General features: G+C 37.9%; 1 protein-coding gene across 1 annotated transcript; it reads right to left on the reverse strand.

Annotated features, from left to right (window-relative positions):
- Positions 1-9: 9 nt before the first annotated feature.
- On the reverse strand, positions 10-18,832 carry LOC113178258 (guanylate-binding protein 6-like). Its single transcript, XM_077791102.1, has 11 exons — positions 18,748-18,832; positions 14,780-14,993; positions 13,869-13,996; positions 8,468-8,577; positions 8,078-8,274; positions 5,981-6,226; positions 5,037-5,317; positions 4,047-4,259; positions 2,693-2,795; positions 2,157-2,350; positions 10-822 (listed from the first exon to the last, which is right to left on the reverse strand). The coding sequence occupies exons 2-11, from the start codon at positions 14,967-14,969 to the stop codon at positions 598-600; spliced, it is 1,887 nt and encodes a 628-aa protein (XP_077647228.1). The 5' UTR covers positions 14,970-14,993; positions 18,748-18,832; the 3' UTR covers positions 10-597.
- Positions 18,833-20,855: the final 2,023 nt, after the last annotated feature.

Consider the following 20,855-nt stretch of genomic DNA (forward strand, 5'->3'; position numbering starts at 1 on the left):
CAAGCTTTCTTTATGATCTTCCAAAGATGGAGTAGGTACTGAATGGTATGTGTCCCTGGAACCTCTGATTCCAAACATTTCTCCCCAAAAGGAGCCAATGATATTAGTTTCTCATTAAAACTTCAGAAGACATTTTATTTGTACAATGTATATTTGCATATGATAATTTCACTTTTAATACTGGTCAACCATATATACTATTTTGGACTTTGTTTTTACATAACAATTTATCTTCAAGATCCTTCGTATTAGGGTACCTAGAGTTCCAAGGCATTTTGTTTCCTGGCTATTCCAGTATTGACACATATGAAAATTTATAGTACCAATTTTATGTAGATGACATTTACATAGTTTCCGAACTTTTCTGATTAAAATCAATGCATTAAAGAACCTCTTATGTATGTAAACTATTGCAAATGTGAGTTTACTAAAACTAGCATTATCTGTAAATGTTTCCAAGCATTTGTTCCCTCTAAGGCAGGTCATGCACTGATATCTTCTAGCAAGCACTTTTTATGTTTAAAACTTTGCAGAATTAAAATAAAAAACTTGAGCACCAAAATAGGCCAAAGCATGTACCACAAGCCACATTTTTCCTTACTTCTTTCTAAACAGTGAGTAAAGTCCTTTCCCAAGTTTACCAACAGAACTACCAAGAGAAAATAATGCATTTAGACCATTGCCAAATGATTCCAATACTTGAAAAATCCAGGGAATTTTACTCTCCTTTGTATTATCAATCATATTTCTCAGTTGATTAATTGTTGCATTCATTTCCTCAGATTTCTTCTTGAATCCTTCCTCAAGCAAATCCTTTTGAACCTAAAATAAATAGAATTTAAAGGGGTATAAATATTTTATAATTTTGATACTTTGAGTTATACTTTGTTTAAAAAACTTTGTCAACATGTCTTATTTTCTCCCTAAAATGTTTTCTCAATTACTGTAGGATAATTTAGCAACAAAGACTATCATCTGAGCTAGACCTAGACACTACCAGGAAGTAACATTTCCCACTTTACTAATATTCACCCACCATTACAGATTGGCTGCGTGCTAACCAAGATGTGAGAACAAATTCATATTCTTGCCAAGAAATGTTATTGGTCTGAATAAACAGATTCTCAGTCCCACTGGAATAGCATGGTCACCATCACATAGCAATGATGAGAACACATTATCTGATCCAGAAATCTATTACCATATAATTTCCAAATGGACAATGAGGGATTTCCTCTCATGCCCTGTGCAGCTGTTTACATCTGGATTTAACTGCAGCAAGTTTAGAAGCTGTCACTTTCCTGGATTTCTACTTCTGTCAGTGCAGATCTGCCTTAAGGTCTTTGAGTAGAAATAGGGCTCCAGACAACATGGGACTTGGTGATGCTAACCAATTGCTGTTCCCATCTTGGCTACAGCTGGTTAAAATCTGTCTGCTTAATCGGGCCCTCATGAAATTTTTTGTTTGTTTATTCCTTTTATCCATTTACCAAATACTTGAAAGTAAAACCTTAACATTCAATCATTTTACCACTACACCTCTTATATGCATCTCTAAACAATGTTAATATTTGTCTTATATAAACACAAGGGCTTTATCATACTTATCAAAATTATTTCACATTATCTAATGCTTCAAATTTCCTTGATTGTTTCAAATATTCTGGAAGTTGTTTTGTTCAAATCAGGGTCCCAAAAAAGTTTAAATACATTTGGTTATTAGGTCTGAACTATCTTTTAATCTAGAAAAGTTCACCTCACTACTACTGCCATGACTTCTCCTTCTCTTCCTTCTTATCCTCCTCTTTCTCCTTCTTTTCTTTTTTTAATACCATTGATTTGTTTCAGACTGAGACAATTGCCCTATAGAATGTCCCACACTCTAGATATCACTGTCATAAGATTACTTTAAAATCTCCTTAAACAGCAGCTTACACCATGTATAAAATCTAAAGATTTAAGGGACTATAAATGATTCTCCAGAGTCTAAATACAGAATACAATTTAAAAAAATCTTTTTACAAGAGAATTCAGGGCTTGCAATAAATCACAAGCAACACATGGTGATTATCTTCCTTCTGTGAGCTGAGTATAATTTGCACTATTCCTTCTGGGGCCCCAGGACCATCAGAACTACTGAGCAGGGCATCACCCACCTTCAGCTGGTGCTCCAACATGGTGTTCTGGTTTTTCAGGAGCTCTTCTCTCTCCTCCTCCAGCTTCTTTTTCAGTTGCTCCACGTTTTCCTTGAAAGTCCTCTCTTGAGCCTCCATCTGTTGCTGTTGTTCCTGTAGTTTCTGTCTTGAAAGCTCCTCTTCCCTCTCAGCTGCCTCCTTCTTGGCCCGCTCCTCTGTCACAGGAAAGTTTTAGAGAAGGAAGAAAGAAACAGCAGCTATACTACAATTTCCTGAGCTCAGAGACCAAACCAAATCTGAAAGGCAGGGCAGGGCAGGAAATCACAGAATTCACACAAGTCCACACCATCAAGTGCAAGTTTCAGACACTGATAGGAAAGGTCCTGCCCATCAGGTTGAGGTCTGACCTCTACTTCCCCTTGTTCCTCACACATTCAGCAGAGCATGCATTCCACAGAGAAGGGAAAGCTTACAGTTTGGAGGTCTTCCTGTCAGACCTGTCAGAGGGCTTTACAGGAATCCCACCACCACCTGGGAGTGGAGTCCTGTCCCTGTACCTGCAATGGCCTTATCCTTATCACTGAGGGATTTATCTGCCTGCAGGATAGACTTCTCTGTTGCTGTATGTGACTGCAGAAACCTCTGGAAGACCTCGCCTGCCTGTGGAACCAAGAAGAAGCAAAAAACTTAGATTTCATTGGAAGACCACTTCTGTAAAAACAATATATCAGCCAGAGGCAGTGGTGCACACTTATAAATCCCAGCAAATTGGGAGGATGAGGAAGGAGGGTTGCAAGTTCAAAGCCAACCTCAGAAACTCAGCAAGGCCCTAAGCAACTTCACAAGACCCTGTCTCAAAAATGTAAAAATAAATAAAAAGGGCTGGGGATGTGACTTAGGATCGTTAGGCACCCCTGGATTCAATCCCCAGTCCTCAGCAAAAAATAGAATAAAATAAAACAAACAAAAACCACACATGTCCATATCATTTTGGCTTCATGGTTAAAATTTCAGTGATTCCCTTCTCAGTGACCAAGCTCCTCGGTATCACCTGAGACCCTCCATATCTCCTCTTCCTGCCCCCTCCTCCCCTTCTCACAATGCTTTTTCCCTCCACCTGCTCTAGGCTCCACCTAGTCTAAATGATGTGAAATTGTACAAATTATAATCTCTAATGCTTTCATGTGTTTGTTTTCCAATGTGAAATGCTGCCTCTGGTCTATGCTGCTGCTTTCTCCCACCACTGGCTGGGTATAACTTTGGACCAGTTATTAAATCTGTCTGGGCCTCTCAGTTCAGATGTATAAAATGTTCACATGAGGAGAGGTATTACATAGAGTTGTTTGGGAAACTAGATTAAAAGTTCTCGGGAAAAAGCATATCACCATGTCTATAGTCAATAGAATATGAAATGTTAATTGTGCCATTATTGTGTTTCCTGCCACCACCTATGTAGCCTGTTGTCCCTGGCTCATAAGTGATATCAACAAGTGATATCACTCAATGTGTCCATTTATTGACTCTTTCTTACCTTGATCAGCCCTGAGAGCAAAGGTTCTGACTGAACCTTGGGAATCACCAGCACTTGGCACATTTCAAATAATGTGGATGAAGAAATTCATAAGTTCTTTCTGTCTTTCCTGAATTTCTGAAATCCATAATACCTTTGGAAATGAATACTTCCACTCTCAGGTAAATATAATAAATAGGAAGCATTCGAAGGCTAAGTTGGGTCAGGGAGTAGCTCAGTGGTAGAGCACTTGTCTAGATAGCACAAAGCCCTGGGTTTCCATCTCCAGCTCTGGGGAAGAGGGAGGGAGATAGAGGTATCATGCTTTCTTATCACTCACAAGTAGATTTAAGAGATCCTTTGACTGTTCTCTAAGCTCCCCATGTCCCCTTACTCCTCACCTTGACTCCTTTCCTGGGCACTTGCAAATAGTTCTGTTCAACATTTTCTCTTGCTTTCATGTAGAGCTTGTGGCCTCCAGGAACAGAGAAAGTTCCTGCAGAAATGCTTTCCATTAGGGTCTTTGAAAGCCGATTCAGTTCAGCCTGGCAGTATTTTTCAGAAGTCTCCTCATTCTTCAGCAAGAAATAGTTCTTCTTCTCCTCTACTATTTTCTGCAGTGGAATTATAGACACATGTTACTGGAAGATAGGAATGAAAAAGATAAAACTCCAAAGAACCTTATAGAAGGGTCAATCTAACTATATTGATGATGAGAAAAGCATTCAAGTGGAATAAGACTCGGGATGAATCAGAAATCACAAAACTTGACTCATTACATCCCTGAAGATCCTCTGCAAGTCTACAGGAAAATTTCTTAAACTTCCTGGGCCTCAAAATGCTCATCTGTGTGATGAAGGGATTGCATTCCAGAAGCTCCATGGTGTCTTGCCAGCTGTGGAGTGCTATGATTTGATCTTCAATGATGCAATTATACAAGGAGTAACATAAGATGAACAGCAACGTGGAAAGAGGGTCTGGTGAAAGAAACTTTGGTTCCTAGGAAAAGGAGAGTGTGCACAGAAGAAGAAACGGTATGGGGGTGACTTGCAGGTGTTCCAGGCTGGCTTGTCACCCATAGAAGGATTTTCTAGTATTCATTAGAAACATTCAGGGGGATATTGATACAGATTTGACTTCAGTCATCAGATTGTTATGGAAGATATCTATTCTGGTTTTCCTTCAGTCATCTGAGAGATTTCTGGATAATGTGCCCCAAGTTTGGGGGAAGGGGCAAAGAGGGATATATGGTCATTGGGAACTGTATTCCTCATGAGAATTCAAAGTGCTTTATCCTTGAATTAGAGAGAGGAACCCTGAGGTCCATAAAGGCACCTCTAGGCTTCCTTTTCAAGGGAACTACCAGAAAAGGTAATAACTGAGACAATTACCGCCAGTTCCTTTTGGAACTCCTGATTTTCATCCTTGAAGGAGTGCTCCATGAAGACTGCGATGGCTTCCCTCTCACAGGCTGCGTGCACCTCCAGCAGCTCCTGGAGTGTGTCTGTGGGGAACTGCACCCGCTGGGCCATCTGCTCACTGTAGTGGTCGGCTGCCTTCTGCAGGGCAGCTGAGTTCTCACGCTGGGCCAGAGTAGTCACCGCATTCTCCAAACAAGGCACTGATCCACTAGCGATGGTATCTACATAGGTCACCACCAGAGTCCCCAGGCCTGAGGAAGCCAGAAATTTTAGGGGATAAATTGGAATTTATAACTCAATAAGATCCAAGATTCTAAGACAATATTTCTAAAACCTCATACACATAAAAACACACATGCCTACCTCTTTCTACTATCATCACTTTGGTGTTACTATTGACCTCAGTTTTATGGTTCTCTAGGCCACAGTATTTAAAATGTTAACTATCCACCTCCCTGTAATATATTAAGTGTATATGAAAAACATAACGTCTCAATTAAAAGTCAAAGGAAAACACATTACATAGGTTGACCAATGAGGAAAGGTATATCAGATTATATTTATTGTCAAAACTTTAAAAGGATTTTCAGATGTTTACATGTGTATGTTACAAAATACACATCATATTCTCCTTACAAACAACACTTAACATATAAGAATTCCTCTAAAAAATAGTATCTATCTGTTTTTATACACTATTAGTGATTTTTATTATCAATGGAGGATTTTTCAGATATGTGGAAGCCACAGACACCAGTAACGAAGTGCACAATTTTACAGAAGGTCTGTAAACCTAACAAGTAACCTGATTTAAAATCGTGCGTATTTCTCCAATTATCAAACAAACTAATGGGAACACATTATATAGTATATTCAACATGTATTAGTCAACACAGAAATATGAAAAGACTCACGATTGCCAGTAACCACAATCCCCTCTCTGAGTGTCTTGATGTTTGCCTGGGTAAAGATGTAAGAACTGAAACTATTTGTTTGTTCCTGGAATTTAGGATCCAGTTGGTCTTCTGAGATGCTCTCAATATAGGCTAGTTGTTCTTTGTTATTTGTTGGCCAGCCAAAGACAAAACACTTCCGTTTTGGAAAGAAATTCCTGATGCATTCCCTGGGCTGATTGAACATTGCAACTCTGGAGCTGTTCCCTGAGGGATGGGGAAAACAGAGAATACAATATAAACTGTCTTAGGACTGGGAACTAAAGATTTTTTGACAGGGGTTGTTGTATCTTTGCAGTTAATATATACTGTTAAAGAATTGTTTTAACATTAACATTCAATACTTCTTTGCACACCAAACTTGTGCCAATGATGTAACTCTGACAAGAGATTTAGATCCTAGCAGAAAAAAAAATATCTAGACTGTTATCCCCAGACCTGAACATGGTACCAGTATAGAGTTGTTACTTATTATATGTTCTCTGGTCCACTCAATCCCTTGCAAAAATTGAGCTGTGGAACCAGAAAGAAGACACACAAATAAGTGATAATGGACCAATATCAGAAATAACATTAGGAATACTGAGGATGATACCATAATTCATTAAGGAAAACATTTTTTTGTGCTAAAAAGAATTCATTTTGAAAAAAAAGAATGAAATAGTTGTTACCAGGGGTAGGGAGGAAATGGGAAATGTAGGTCAAACATAAAAGTAACAGATATGTAGGAAGCAGAAGTTTAGGGATCTAATGAGGACTATGGTTAACAAAACTACTATATTTGGGATTGTTATTAAATCAAATCAACTAACTATGTGAGATGATAGATGGATTATCAGCTTCACTTTACTAATCACCTTACTATCTGTATATATCCCATAATATTGGGATGTAATATAACAATGTAGTTTGTTTTTTTAAAATAACTCTCACACAATGTTAGCTATTTGTAGCAAACATTTCCAAAGACCAAAAGTAAACAAAATGTGATTTTTAAAATTTGAGACAGAGGTGTACATTTGATTTGACTATTTGCTTTTCTGCCTACCGATTTTTCAATTAATGTTTTAAGAAAGCATAGAGAGAAAAATGAAAGCACAAAAGAATAAATCAGAATTGGTATTCTCACAAGATTTCTTTAGGTATGCACCCATGTAAATAATTTACATATAAGCAATATGTAAACCAATTAATATAATTTTTTAAAATAATACCATGAGTAAATGTGTTGGAATTAAGAGAAAGCCACCATATACAAGTAAAATGAGTGTTCTTATAATCATAATAAATATTGGAAAGGAATAAATAGAAAAGATACATGCTTCTTCAGGCCTATTTAGAACACAAAGGTATGAGAGTGGAAAGGGAGTACTGGCAAGTGAACTCAGGGCCGTTCCAGGGAGTTACGTACCCAAACCTTTTTAGTTTTCATTTTAAGATAGGATCTTCCTAATTTGCCGAAATTGGCCTCAAACTTGAGATCCTGCTGCTCTAGGCAGGGGCCACTACCACTGAGCTATATCCACAGCCTTTTTTATTTTTTTTATTTTGAGACAGGTCTCATTAAGCTTGAACTTGAGATTCTGCTGCTCTGTATTCCGGAGTGCCAAGAATTACAGATGCCACACCTGGATCACAAAGGTATTCATATGAATGAAATAAATACACTAGTATTTTAAAATTAGAAGAATTATCTCTGTGAAATACATATTTTTTCATGTATTTGATTATAATTTCATGTCTAACAATTTTGAGGCCATTTGTTCTCCTAAACAGATGCCAAAGAGGGTACAGAAGTATCTGGTCACTAGAAAGTTTTTGCCTCCATTGTAATCAGGAAACTAAACTAAAAATTGTTTAAAATAATTTGGTTTTGAATAATTTCATTGTACTTTAGGCCTTACATATCATAAGTAAACATCAGTTCCTGGAGCTCTTCAACCTATACTCCACTCACCATTGCTGCAGACCTCAGTTCAGTCTCAAATACTAATGGAAGCCCAGAAATGATGGGCAGTTTTCAGTGATCCCACCCATTCCTGAGCCACACTCTGGTACCTTTAATCAGCTTCAAGGCATTCTCCAGGTACTGGTCTTCTGTGATGTCCTCACCATTAAACTTCAGCTGCAGGGTGAAATCCCGGACAGTCCAGACAAAGTCTGGAAAGAAACTCACAAACTCTGTGCAATCTTCTATTTCATCAGGATCTAAGGAGGACTTTGACCTGATTAATTCTGTCAGCTCTGTCACATAACTAGGTCTTGGCTGAGGAAAAAAAACATCATTTCCATGTTTTCCTATTAAAAAGTTCTAATAAACCGCCTCTTTTGCCATAGGTGCTCACTGCTTCACCAGAAACTACTAATTGACAGGGCAAAAGATAATGACTATTTTATATTCATTCCCCTAAACTCAATGACAGGGTGGTTGAGTTCCTGGAAGGATACTACAGCTGGTCCAGGGCATGTTGGTCGATGGTGCCCATGCTGTTGTAGACAAAGGTGCTGCTGAGAAGCACGGCCAGGGCAAAGATCCAGGAGTCATTCTTAGGGTCACCCTAGGAAGCACATTACAGCAAGGAACTTAGGAGTTAAGTTTTACAAATTCATTCAGACTTTATTCTGTCAGTCTTTCATTTATGGGTTTACTAATAGGAATTCATATGCAATGAAGAAAGACCTGAACAAATAACAGCTTTGACAATGATAATGTTTCTTAGAATCATAATTTCTCCATATGATGATTCTCATCTTCACATAGCTTTATTTTTCTCAATGAGATGAAATAAGATAATATACATACATAAACTTGTACTCTATTGGGTTCTCAATAGGATATTCGTTCAATCATTGATGTTAGCATTTCCTTATTCTCTCTATATATTTATTGGTCATAGACCTTATAAAACATATAAATATCAGAGTAGGGATAGCTGGGCATAGATGGCTACTGATCCCCTGATCTTAGATTCAGAAAAACAAATTTCACAAAGACAAGTTACTTTGAGATGACTAATTCAAAGCAATGAAGATATTCACAATAATAAATACAGCACAGATAATAATATCTATAAAAATTTGGATCTTAGTAATTTATATAAGTAGTGAAATCCATAGCTGTTATATTAAATTAAGAAGTACATGTCAATCAAGAAAGAATAGAGCTATGAAAGTTGGAGAAAAACATGTATGAAGCGTTCCTAGAGATCATGAGCTGACCATTAAAGAGTTGGCAGAAGGTTGACAGAACAAATAAAGATGATCTTACAAGTAGAAAGATCCACAGTAACAAAACTAGAGATTGTAGGAGTCTTTGCAGTGAAAATAGTTATTTTGTTTGACTGAGAAGCAAGTAAGAGCAGGAAACAATGCTGGATCGTGAGCACTAATACAGGTTGATGAAGGACATGAAAGGTCAGGCTAATTTGTTTCTGTAAATTGTAGTATTTGTCTAAATTAAATCTAGAAATTACTTCTAATATAAAGAGTATATAAAGCTTGTTCCTAGAGAGCAAGGTAATATCAGATTCAGGCCTATAATATTCTATATAGCAATTTAAGGGTGGGGAGATTAACCTATTCATTTCCTTAATTCCCCAAAACCCTAATATTAAAAAGTAATCAATGTTCTTAGAACTAAAACTTGTGGCAAACGAAAACCCATTTAGATAAGCACATACCATTGTTTGATAGATGGCTTTCAACCGCCTATGACAATGATATTCTTAAGTAAACAAAAAGAGAAATTCTAAAATCTATACAGGACTACAAAGGATACTGAATAACCAAACCAATCTTGAGCAAGAAGAACAAAGGTCAAGGTATCACACATCCTGATTTAAAATGTTACAAAGCTACAGTGATCAAAGCAGTATGGCAATGTTGTAAAAGCAGGCATCTAGACCCATGGAACAGAAGAGCACCCAGAAATAAATTCATGCTTTAATAGTCAACTCAGCTTGGACAACAGTGCCAAGAACATACAATAGGGACAGAATGGCTTTGTTAACAAGTGATGTCAGAAGAACTGGATATCCATAGCCAGAAGAGTGTTTAAAATTGAACTCAAAATAGATTTGAGACTTGCATATAAGCATTGAAAGTGGATGTACTACTGTGTGTTATCCAAAGGAAATGAAGTTGAGGCATGGAATCAAACCAAGTGTTCATCAATGGATAAATGGATGCAGAAAATGTGGGAAATGCACACACCAGAACACCACACATCCATAAATGCAAGGAAATTTTGTCATTTCCAACAACATATATGAACCTGCAGGACTTTAAGCTAAAGTAAAATGAAGAGAGACACAAAAAGACAAATACCACCTGACCTCACTTGTATGTGGAACTTAGAGAAGTTGCATCCATACAAGTAGAGAATGGAATGGTTGTTGAAAGGGTGGTCCAAAGCCCGGGAAAGGATTATAGAGAAATATTGGCCAAAGGACACAAAATTTCAGTTAGATAGTAGGAAAAAAAAATGACCATGTGTCCTGAAATTTCAAGAAGAAAACAGGCAAAAGCTTTTTAACATTGGTCTAGTGTTAGGGTTTGAGTGTGCAGAGTTTAGCTCCCTCAGGCCTGACACTTTGCAAGAGCTGTGGCTGTGATTTAGGTCAGCTGAGGCAAACCTCAGTTAGGAGGAGGAAAAGTTCTCTTCCCCTTATTGCAAGTCACAAGTTCTGCATGGTTTGGCCAAGAGGAAGAAGCTTCCTGCATACTGGACCTGGGAACAGTACATTCTAAAGAAACAAATGCATCCTCAGGGGATTAGATAATGTCTACAAAGAACTGTAAGAGGGTACTTATCAAATAAACAGGAACGATCTGAATTTAGCTCTGTGTACCCGCTGAGGCATGATATTTGGGCAATGTGGGTAAAGTGTTATTGAAGAATTGCTTGCTTTGTTAGAAGAAGAATATAAAAGGAACTTTCAAATAAACCTCAGCATGCAGTTGCAACTGCTGCCTTTGCTCTGCATCCCCTGTGTCCTGGTTATTTCGAGACCCTTACCCAGGGACCCGAACGCTCTAGACGTTCACAGTCTAGCCTTGGTTTTTGTGGAAATGACACCAAAAGTACAGACAACAAAAGCAAAATCCAACTAAAAACCTTCTTGCAAGCAAAAAAAAAAAAAAAACAATCAGCCATGTAAAAAGGAAACTACAGAACGGGATAAAAATATTAGCAAATCATATCTGATAAGGGGTTAATATTCAAAGTATATAAGAAATTCATATAACTCAACAGTAAGTCAAGCAATTCAATAAATGAGAAAATGACTTGAAAATACATTTCTCAAAATTTAATATACAAATTGCCAATGGGTACATGAAAAGATATTCAACCTCACTAATTATCAGGGAAATGAAAGTCAAAATCACAATGATTTATCACAATAATTAGGATGGCTCTGAACAAAAAAACAAAAGATGACATGTGTTGATGAGGATATATAAAAAAGAACACTTGTAATGCTGTTGATTGCAATGTAAATTGGTATAGCCATTATGGAAAACATTCTGGAAATTCCTCAAAAATATAGAAGTACCATATAATCCAGCAATATCACTTCTCAAGAGCCAAAGGAAGTAATCGCAGTATCTCAGAGAGATACCTGCCCTTCCATATTTATTACAGCATTATTTCACAATGGCCAAGAACAGACGTTTATCAAGGAATAAATGGGTAAAGAAAGTGTGGAGTATGAGTACTCAAACCTAAAAGAACAAAGGAAATCATGCCATTTGCAAAACATGAATGAAAATTGAGGGCATTATGCTAAGTGAAATACGCCAGGTACAAAAAGAAAAATACTATATTATCTCATTCAGGTATGGAATGTAAAATGGTCCAATAGTCAAATCCATATCAGCAGAGAATGGGATGGTGTGTTCTGGAATCTGGGGGATGGGAGAAACAGGGAGATAGTGGTTAAAAAGTACAGAGTTTCAGTTATGCAAAATAAATAATTTCTAGAGTTCTAAGGTATAGCATGGTGACTCTAATTAACACTGTATCATATACTTGAATTTTGCTAAGAAACTATGTCTTCAGTGTTATCACTACAAAAGCAAAAAGAAAACTAAAAATTAATACATGTATTAATGTGTTTGTACTAATCATTTCACAAAGTAAGTAAAAACATCAACTTGTGCACCTTAAATGCATACAATTTTGTTAATTATATTTCAAAGAAGCTAATAAAAAGTAAGCCCAGAATATCTAAATCCTTATGAAAAAAAGGGAGTATATAAATTTAGACACTTTTCTCAAATAAGTCTCAAAATAAAGCATAAAAAGACAGATCACAGGCTGGAACTGTAGCTCAGTGGTAGAGTGCTTGCCTAACACATGTGAGGCACTGGGTCTGATCCTCAGCACTACATAAAAATAAATAAAATAAGTGTATCGTGTCAAAAAAAAGAACAGATCACTCAGTTTACCTATTGTTAGAAAGCTACAATATCAAAAATCCATCTTAAAATGTGTATTATAAGTCAGAAATATGCTTTGATAGTACCAGCCGTCATAGATTTCTCAAAGACTTCCAGAATGTTTGAAGTTTGAAAGGTGGATCAGGAGGCTTTCCTCATCCACAGGGATGAGGCTGATACCTCTTCACCCTCCTATCTAGCTCCCCTTACACTTAACTATTTGATCAAGTTGGGATGTGCTGTGTGGATCCGTTGTCAAGCTATTGGAAGTGCTAATGGATGACAGCCCTCAGAGGTCAGCACTCAATGACAAAGGCTTCCAGGGCAGACCTCCAAGGACTGATCAGCACCAGGGATCAAGACCCAACTTCCTTGTCTCAACCCAGGATCCCTCCAAAGGGCCAACCCAGCTACAGATTTCCCCATGGAACTGACAGGGGTCAGGCACTACACTGCAGCATGGGATCTTCCTCTCTCCAATCTGTTTCTTTCCCAAGCTTTCCCAGGCATAAGTATGGTCTCCTCAATGGGGCTGCAGGTGTTTTTGAGGACTGAACCTTTACTTTGTCAGTAATACCTATATACTGAGCCCAGAAGACTAGAACTTAGCTGCTCAATAAATTTTTATTATATTGAATCAGAGCATTCACCCTACTGAAGCAAAAATTAAAGATAGGTAGTTAGTGTAGATAGTGATTTGGTCAGATTGAGAAAATGGAGGCCAATTTGGATCCAGGAAGTTAGAGACTGCCCCTGGAGATTGGAATGTTAATGCCTCCAGAGCCCTTTGAGCACCAAGATCATAGGTCTGTACTGCCCCTCCCAGAAGGTTGTTAAGGAAGCTTCCAGTGAGCAGGCAGGAAACTGCTAATTAATGCCTCCCAGGCTGCCCATTCCCTTCCTGCCCAGATCACTCCACCTTGGCCATTCCAACCCACCTGCTTCTCACCTTTTTTACCATTCCACCTAGATCTCTTGGGCAGGAAGGAGAGAGATAAGGGGGAAGAGGTCATGAGAACAAAGAAAACCTAAAATGTATAAAAGGGGCAAGATGCTGTCACTTCTTGGGATACCAGGATACCAGCTATGGCCCCCTTCTCCTATTTTTTAAAATAAAATTGCTTCCCATACTTGCCTCAGCTGCTTCTATAATGTTCAAACTTCCACATTTGAGGAAGCGGAACTCCTCAGTGATAAAGGGTGGTATTGCTAACCATCAAGAAATAAAACATTCTATTCACCATACCTCTATCTTATCTGAGCTGGAAGTAAGATTTAGGCTACCAGTTTGCCTTATTCACTATAGTTCTGTTTCCAGGTGGTAGATCAAAGCAATTAAATTGTCAAGGGTCATAAAGCAATAAGGAGAAAATTCAGCATACAAAGGATCTGAGACTGCCTCCCTCACCTTTTCCACATCGCCCAGGCCCTCAGTGTCCAGAAGAACCAGGGTGTGATTTGGCTTGATGGGGTGGGGCACACACCACATCCAGATGCCCTTGGTTTCAGATTGCACTGTGGAGCCCAAAGGAAAGCCTGCAAGGGAAGGGGAGAACAATAATATGCTGAGAGCAGAACTCCTCAGCAGCCTAGAACCCACAGAGCCTGAGGTCTTGGATTGTGTGTACCCCAACAGCCAGGATGGTGGAATCTCTACTTCCTCAAGAATGCCTTACTTTGCAAATCACCTATTTTAAGGAGCAGAGGATCAGTCATTAATCTGAGAATGATGCCACTTGAGGGTTCTAGATGAAGACAAAGAGGCATTCATGAACTAGACAAAATGGAGGTCACTAGTAGGAAGCATTTTAAAGAAATGGTGAGGCTCAGAGATCTGCAGATTAAAGATAGACATAAGAACAAAAATGACAAAAAGGAAGTTGAATACTATTTTTTGCATTGAAAAATAAGTGAAAGAAAAATCAAAACAGAAAAAGAGTAGTTGCAATAGGAAGTGAAGTCCAGGAAGGATTTTTAAGATGACAAATATTCAAAGATCTTTACATGTTGATGAAATATTACATAGAGGGAAAAAATATTTTATGTAAGATAGAAGAAACATTTCTGGAAGTGTTAGAAAAGATGTGGATGTTAGAAAAGATACAACTGTGAACACCAGTAGGAGAGATTTTCCTTAATCAGAATAAAGAAAAGAATATGGGGAAAGATTACAGTAAAGTAGTAATTTGGCCATGAGAATTAGAATGAGAAAGTTCCTTTACTGAGAAAACTTGGGTCCTCCCTTGAGTGAGGATCATCACTAAGAAGATGAGATTCAGCTGGAGACAAGCAACTGGCCCTGCCCAGGACACCACTCACCGCAGTTCTGTCCTGCCAGACGGTTCATCAAGTAGGATTTTCCTGTACGGTACAGTCCAACAATGGCCACCACTATGACTGGCTGAGAAATCTTCTCAAGAATTCTTAGAGCCTGCTGGTTCACCATCAGCTGCTCATTGTTATTTTCCACCAGACAAATGGGGGCTGACATTTTCGGTCCAGATGCCATAGCAACCTGCTAACCTGGAACAGCCTCCAAATAGAAATAAGATTACAAAGTCATTCTCTGTCTCAGAGTTATCCAACCACCCATCAACTTGGGACTGATGAGCCATCTGTACTTTGTTTGGGACTACACATAACTGAACAAGAGCAGACTCCACAAGGTTGCCTTCATCATTCTCCCAAATCTCTAATGTTTTTGATGAAACATAAGGTGTTATCTTCTCTGAAATTTTTCTACAAGTAATAATAAAACCCATGTAATGTTACTGAGGGTCTAAAATATGCTAAAAACTGTAATAAATAATTTATGTACCTGCAAGTTAGAGATTATTCAGCCCACTTTGCAAATGAGATAAATAAGCTTCACAAATGTTGAGTGAATACGTCACAGAGACAGGATTAAAAACCTAGACAATTGAGCAGAATGGCAGACTAGGAAGCTTTAAGCTCTTGTTCCTTCCATGGAGATGTAAAAATCAAAAAAAATAAAATAAAAAAAAGCTAAAATATTCTTATAGGAATTCTGAAAACCATTCAAAGAAACAGTGTGCAAAGCCACATTCAAAATAGAAGGAAATTCTATGTCTTTGCTTGCCCTTTCCCTAGCCACTTCCCAGGACATCACAGTCTTATTCTGAAGGTCTGATCCTGAATCCTCCCCACACTTTGAACTGGAGGGAAAGGAGCAGATCTTATTAGCAATAGGCTAACCTGACTGGGGGTGGGGGGGGCCTGCTTTTCTAGTTTGTTTTTTCCTAACCTGGATTTCAGATAACCATGAATTCTTGGATATGATACCAAAGCACAGGAAATAAATGAGAAACAGATAAACTATACTTCTTTAAAATTGAAAACTGTTATGCACAAAGGATGCTATCAATGGAGCAAAAGAAAACTCACACAAAATGGGTGAAAAATATTTGCAAATCATTTGTCTGATTAAGGATTAATCTCCAGACTCTACGAAGACCTCCTACAGCTCATCAACAAGAACAGAAAACCCAATTTAAAAGTGAGCAAATGACTGAAATAGACATTTTTCCAAAGAAGATACACAAGTGACCATAAGCACATTGAGACAGGCTCAACTCCACTAATAACTAGTGTAAAAGGAAATTTGGAGATATAATAAAAGTTTAGAGTTCATTTGAATAAGATCAGTTTGTGTTTGGGGAAATATCCAGATTGAAGACTGTTTGTTTTAGTGTTTGTGTTCTGATAACAAAGCCTCAGAATCAAGTATTTATTAGAAAAATGTAGAAGCATGAGGAATAACTGATTAGTGGTAGTTACAAATTTGCCTTTTATGGGTTAACATGTAACAAGTATTAGTCACATAATCATATGTTAATTGGCTACTTATGAGTAACTGAGGTTAGGTTTTCATTCCATTTTACATAAGCATTTACACAAATGACCCAAGTTTGTTTTGTTTAGATTTGAAGCTTTCACAAGGATAATATTATTTTTAACATCTAGTTGGCTTTGTTTGCTCAGAAATTTTTCAGGCCAAATCTCCACTTTAATCTTGCTTTAATATTAAGGAAATGCAAATCAAACCACAATATAGAGCCAGGTGTGGTAGCTCAGGCCTGTAATCCCAGCATAAACAAGAATGAGTTTATAGCATTTGCTGGTAAATGGATGGAACTGGAGAATATCACATAAATCAGTCATATTAACCAGCCCTAGAAGGTCAAAGATTGAATGTTTTCTCTCATATGCAGAAACTAGATGAAAATAAGGGAAAAGAAAAGAAAAAGAGATAGGGGAATACCATAAAAATTGAAGAGAGTTCAGTGAAGTAAAAGAAAGAGATTGAGGGAGAAGGAGGAGGAATAGGAAAAGGGAGGAACAGTGAAATTAATCTGACCAAACTTTCCTATGTATATATATGAATATACCACAGTGAATTTTACCTTTATATGTTTAAATAATTTATGCATATAAATTTCTGTATATGAATTATTTATATGTAAATAATTTTGTATCTTTATTGTATATTATACAATTTATATATTAAATATTAATATAATTTTTATTATATATATTCCTTCATATATATATATATATATATATATATATATCCATAAAGCACTGTTTTTTTAAACCCATAAATAAATAGAAGAAAGATCAGTAGGGTAAAGAGAAGAGGGTGGGGAGAAGGAGAGGCAAAGGATAAATATGGGAACTGAATTGGAGCAAAGTTTATTCCATGCTTGTATAATTATGTCAAAAAGAACTCCAGGGCTAGGGTTGTGGCTCAGTGGTAGAGCGCTTGCCTAGCATGCCTGAGGCATTGAATTCAATCCTCAGCATCACATAAAAATAAAATAAAGGTATTGTGTCCACCTACAACCAAAAAATAAATATTTTTTTAAAAAAGAACTTCAATATTATGTATAACTGAAATGAACTAATTTTTAAAAATAGCTCTAAGATTCACGTGAGTTCACTTAAACCAGGAGTTTCCTCTAGCAAAGCCTAAGTTGGGTAATTACAGAGTTAATATGAGTAAAACTATAGGTCCAACCTGAAGGGTGTTCCGACAACTAAATGAAACAGCAGAAGTTTATATCTTAGAATAGCATACATCCAATGCAGAATTCAGTAAATGTTTCTTGAATTAATGGAAATTAAGTTATAATAATCATACTAAGCAAATCAGTCCATTAGATCATATGTCTCAACAAAATCTGCACACTGTTAATTCACAGGAATAGAACATTAATCAAGTTCAAACATGCTGTTCCTCTTATCTGGTTCTTCAACGTGAAGAACATATAATCCCCCAGCATCAATGTTATGATTTCTGGAATTGTTATAATTCCTCGAATTGGGGGGGCTCCCTCTCTGCAGTCACAGGTCTAGCATGATATGGCTGTTACTACAGACAACTTTAGAAATGTCTCTGGTTAGCTATGAATGAACTGCTAAGCATTTTAAATTCAAATTAATGATTATTCTTTTGGTCCTGTTGAGGAATGGTTTCAAACTTCAGTGTACACAAGACTCACCCTAAGGGATTATTAAAATGTAGATTCTTATGCATCTACATTCTTAACAAGTGCTACAGTTGACTCTGATGTCCCTGTGAGAAACAAACATCACACTCACACACACACACACACACACACAGCATCTTGCCTATACAGTTACTTTGAACAATAAAGATCAGCACTACAGTAACTAAATTTGTTTCTACATGGGAATAGTTCTCACTCTAAAGATATCTTAAGTGTGACTACGAGAAAGATAAAAAGAGAAGTCTCTGGATTATAGTTGCCTTAAGTTCCTAGGCAGGGAGCCTCTCCTTCTGCATATTCCAGAACTGTGAAGGGAACTGAAAGAGGTCAGCAGATGGCAGATGGGCTCCCATCCAGGGCTCTTTCCACTCCCCTAGCTTCTGCCTTGAGTTGAAGATGCAGGGAATTCAGGGACCAAGGGCTTCCGTGTGTCTGGTTGTTACCTCGAAGCTGTTACTGGTCAAAGGGAGAAGCTGAGCTTCCCCAGAACTAAAGCCAGGGAAAGACCCCTGCAGGCTCAACAATGGGCTACCCCTCCCTTCCTGGCAGGCCTCCAATTGCCACTTTGAACTGGAAATCAATTCATAAGTAAGACTAGGCTGCATGTAAAAAGAAGAGGAAGAAGGAGGAGGAGGGGGAGTTGGGAGGAGGAGGAGGGAAAGGAGGAGGAGGAGAGGAGGAGGAGGGGGAGGAGGAGGAGGGGAAGGAGGAGGAGAGGAGGAGGAGAGGAGGAGGAGAGGAGGAGGAACAACATACCTGCTCCACTGAACTACAGCTCCTCAGCTTCCTCGAACTCTCCTTTCCAGTCTTCTGCCTTCTTCCACTTCTGCCTCTCCTTTATATAAGCTGAAAAGGAAAACCAAAACTAAGTTGGCCCTTTCCACGAATATATTACTGCAGACAAACTGAAATTAAAAGTAACTCACAGCATTGCTAAGCCTAACAAAGACATGTCTGAAAAATCAGACCACAACTCAGATACAGATGTTTGGTGTAGAGATAAAAGGACGGAAAGAAAAGCCAAACACTCCTGGTGACATCTTCGCCAACACAGTCCTGCCAAGCTTCTTTTTTCTCCCTCCTCTTGGAAGGCTTTCACAGGCTCCCTTTTAGAGACATTGCTCCAGTTGGCTTATGTTTCATTAAAAAAAGAGAGGAGAGAGAGAAAACCTGTGTTGCAAATGTAAGCAAAGTTATATAAATCAAAACTACTTCAAGCATTTTGCTCTTAGTGGAAACCCCTGTTTTGCTACTGAAGAGTTTTTAATGTTTTTGAACATAGTATATGTTAACATTGTATAATAAAATAGAGAATGAAGATAAAAATGAGTAATCCTTTATTTTATTATCCAGAGATATTCATTATTGACATTTTTTTCAGTATTCTCAACGCTTCCCCGATACATAGCCCTTCCTAACACAGGGCTTCCCTTTCTACAGACATGTAGCCAATTGGCAGAGTTTCTAAAACATTTTAGAATTTGTGCATGTTTGTGCAGCAAAGAGACTAATCAGTTACCTTTTCCCATGGTAGGAAGAAAAAGGGTGAAGTGTGGGGAAAGAGGGGAGGGACGTGCGTGAGAAGGCTGGGCTGTGTGAGGGCAGAGGGCATTCTCCTTCCACCTCTCCTTCCAACTCTCCTTCATTAAAAACTCTTCAGTAGCAAAACAGGGATTTCCACTAAGAGAAAAATGCTTGAAGTAGTTTTGATTTATATAACTTTTCCTAGTAGCTCTTGATTTTCATCTGTGTGAGCTCTTGCCTGGCTGCCTGAGCCGTGCATTCACAGGTCTGCACAACTAATTGTACAACTCCCAACAACAACATAGCACAGCCCACAGCCCTGAGATAAGCCAAAGATGAGCAGGTGCTGAAAGAGTATAGTCAGTTATACTGCAGAAGAGTCTGGTTTGGTTGGAGGGCAACTGTCCACATTTGCAGACTCCTATGAGCAAGCAAGCTTAACATTAGGGTGCATGGCATGGTGACTCCAGGCAGCCGAGTAGGGTGGGCAAAAAGTAAAAATAAAGGTCATAAAGACAGACTTGGTAGGGGTGAATCTGCCTTCATTTTCTAGACATAGCCTTAACGACAGATTAAGGAATAACACAGTGGCCAGGCATGTTATCACGTGCTACACCCGAGAGAAAAGTTTGCAGGCACTGCCACCCTGTGGTGACTCCAAATCATAACTTACTCAGTGATGTGAATGCTGGATTTTGCTATGAAAAATGATTAGCTGATATCAATCAACATGGAATTTATGATATGTTATTATTAATGTAGAACTTTATACTGAAATATAAATTATAATGAAGTAGAAATTCATGTACGGAAATATATCATCTGCACACAATGATACCAATGCCTTTACACATTTTCTAATGTACTCATTGGCTATTATGTAGATTCTTTAAAAGTTCAATGAAATGATGGATGAGGTATAAAGTCTTAAGCTCCTATGGAGAAAATGTGTTTTTATTTGTGTTGTCCCTTGAAGAAAAAGAAATTTGAATGCATGTTGTTTATTTGCTGTGTAATGGCAGAAGACAGAGGAATGGAGAAGGGGGAAAAGGAGATTAGACAGAGAAATGCAAAGTGTCTCTGAAGGATGGTGTGGAGTATCGATTTATCCAATATCACACAGTTCCCATTGGTTTAAAATTGCCCCAGAGATCTTTTATCCCTCTGAACTTATAGTCTGTGCTTGCGCAAATGGGCAGGCTTTCACACACTGGAGAAAAAAAGCCAGAGAAAAAAAAGCAGAAAGATAGATGAGGTGGGACACAGTGGAATACTATAAATGTCTACCATGCTACAATGAGTTTGAGAATAAACACAAGATGTGGAGGGACCAGATATTA

Source organism: Urocitellus parryii, chromosome 11, assembly GCF_045843805.1.
Source record: "Urocitellus parryii isolate mUroPar1 chromosome 11, mUroPar1.hap1, whole genome shotgun sequence".
Lineage (NCBI taxonomy): Eukaryota > Metazoa > Chordata > Mammalia > Rodentia > Sciuridae > Urocitellus > Urocitellus parryii.